General features: G+C 41.2%; 1 protein-coding gene across 1 annotated transcript; it reads left to right on the forward strand.

Annotated features, from left to right (window-relative positions):
- Nucleotides 1-228: 228 nt before the first annotated feature.
- On the forward strand, nt 229-1,026 carry LOC134078188 (zinc finger protein ZFP2-like; the record flags this gene model as incomplete). Its single annotated transcript, XM_062533930.1, has 1 exon — nt 229-1,026. A coding segment is annotated over one exon (798 nt), but the record flags the coding sequence as incomplete, so codon positions are not given.
- Between the last annotated feature and the right edge of the window lie 641 nt (nt 1,027-1,667).

Consider the following 1,667-nt stretch of genomic DNA (forward strand, 5'->3'; position numbering starts at 1 on the left):
GTTGTAGGAGACATTCAAAGGAATCAAGCTATTAAATCAGAACACAGGAAGGAAAAAGGAAACCGAGTGTGTAACAAGCACTCATGTAGCCAGGAGACTTCATACCAGAAATTACACCAGGAGTTGGAAACCAGGGAGAAACTCACAGACCATCAGATAACAGATTCTGGAGACAAACTACATCAGTGTTGTCAGTGTGGAAAAGCCTTTATTAATAATTACACTCTTAAAAATCATCAGAGGATCCATACTGGAGAAAAGCCACATCAGTGTTCTCAGTGTGGAAATGCTTTTACACGAAAGACTCATCTCAAGCTACATCAGAGGATCCATACTGGAGAAAAGCCACATCGGTGTTTGCTGTGTGGAAAGGCTTTTACAGATACAACAACTCTTAAGAGACATCAGATGATCCATACTGGAGAAAAGCCACATCAGTGTTCTCAGTGTGGAAATGCTTTTACACGAAAGGCTCATCTCAAGCAACATCAGAAGATCCATACTGGAGAAAAGCCACATCAGTGTATGCAGTGTGGAAAAGCCTTTACAGAAAAGTGTCATCTCAAGCTACATCAGATGATCCATTCTGGAGAAAAGCCACATCAGTGTTTGCTGTGTGGAAGGGCTTTTAGAGATCCAAAAGCTCTTAAGAGACATCAGATGATCCATTCTGGAGAAAGGCCACATCAGTGTTCTCAGTGTGGGAAGGCCTTTACACAAAAGGGTGCCCTCAATATGCATCAGATAATCCATATTGGAGAAAAGCCACATCAGTGTTTACTGTGTGGAAAGGCCTTTACACGAAAGGGTGACCTCAAGACCCATCAGAGGACCCATACTGGAGAAAAGCCATATCCATGTTCTCAGTGTGGAATGACCTTTGCACGAAAGGGTGACCTCAAGACACATCAGAGGACCCATACTGGAGAAAAGCCATATCCATGTTCTCAGTGTGGAATGACCTTTAGTCGCAACACTAGCCTCAAGACACATCAGATGATCCATTCTGGAGAAAAGTCACATTAGTGTACTACATGTGGGAAGTGTTTCGGGGTCAACTCAGATCTCAAGAGACACCAGAGGATTCATACTTGAAACAAAAGCATACCACACTAGGACTTTCACACAACTGGCTCAATTGTATAGACATCAAAAACGTCTGAGGAACTGAAGGACAATTGGATGTGATTTTCCTCTAAAACAAAGAACTGAAGTGAAATGTCAGGACACCATATCAATGTCAGAATTCGAAAGCAATTATTGGAATATCTCATCTCAAGATGAGACTAGATGATCCATTCTGAAAAAAACAACACATCTTACATTTCTCACTGTATGATGAAGCCATTATGCACAGGTCTCATCTCAAGGCACAGCAGAAGATCCATTTTGTGGGAAACTCTTGGACAGTTTTATCCAGTGTGGAAAGGCTTCCACTCAAATTGCTCATATAGAGACACCAAAAAAAATCTATACTGGACAGAAGCTGTAAATGGTCTCAGAACTGGGTAGCCAGCTGTTCAAATATAAACCTGGTAGTGTGTGATACAGTCTTCATTCCAAGATCCAAAATGAAGACATTTGCAGGTTACTTTAGACTACTAACACAAATGGCTTTCTATACAAGAGTGATATAATGTTAGCTGATTCTGTTATGCTACTGGTTG

This window comes from Sardina pilchardus, chromosome 1 (genome assembly GCF_963854185.1).
Source record: "Sardina pilchardus chromosome 1, fSarPil1.1, whole genome shotgun sequence".
In the NCBI taxonomy this organism is placed as follows: domain Eukaryota; kingdom Metazoa; phylum Chordata; class Actinopteri; order Clupeiformes; family Clupeidae; genus Sardina; species Sardina pilchardus.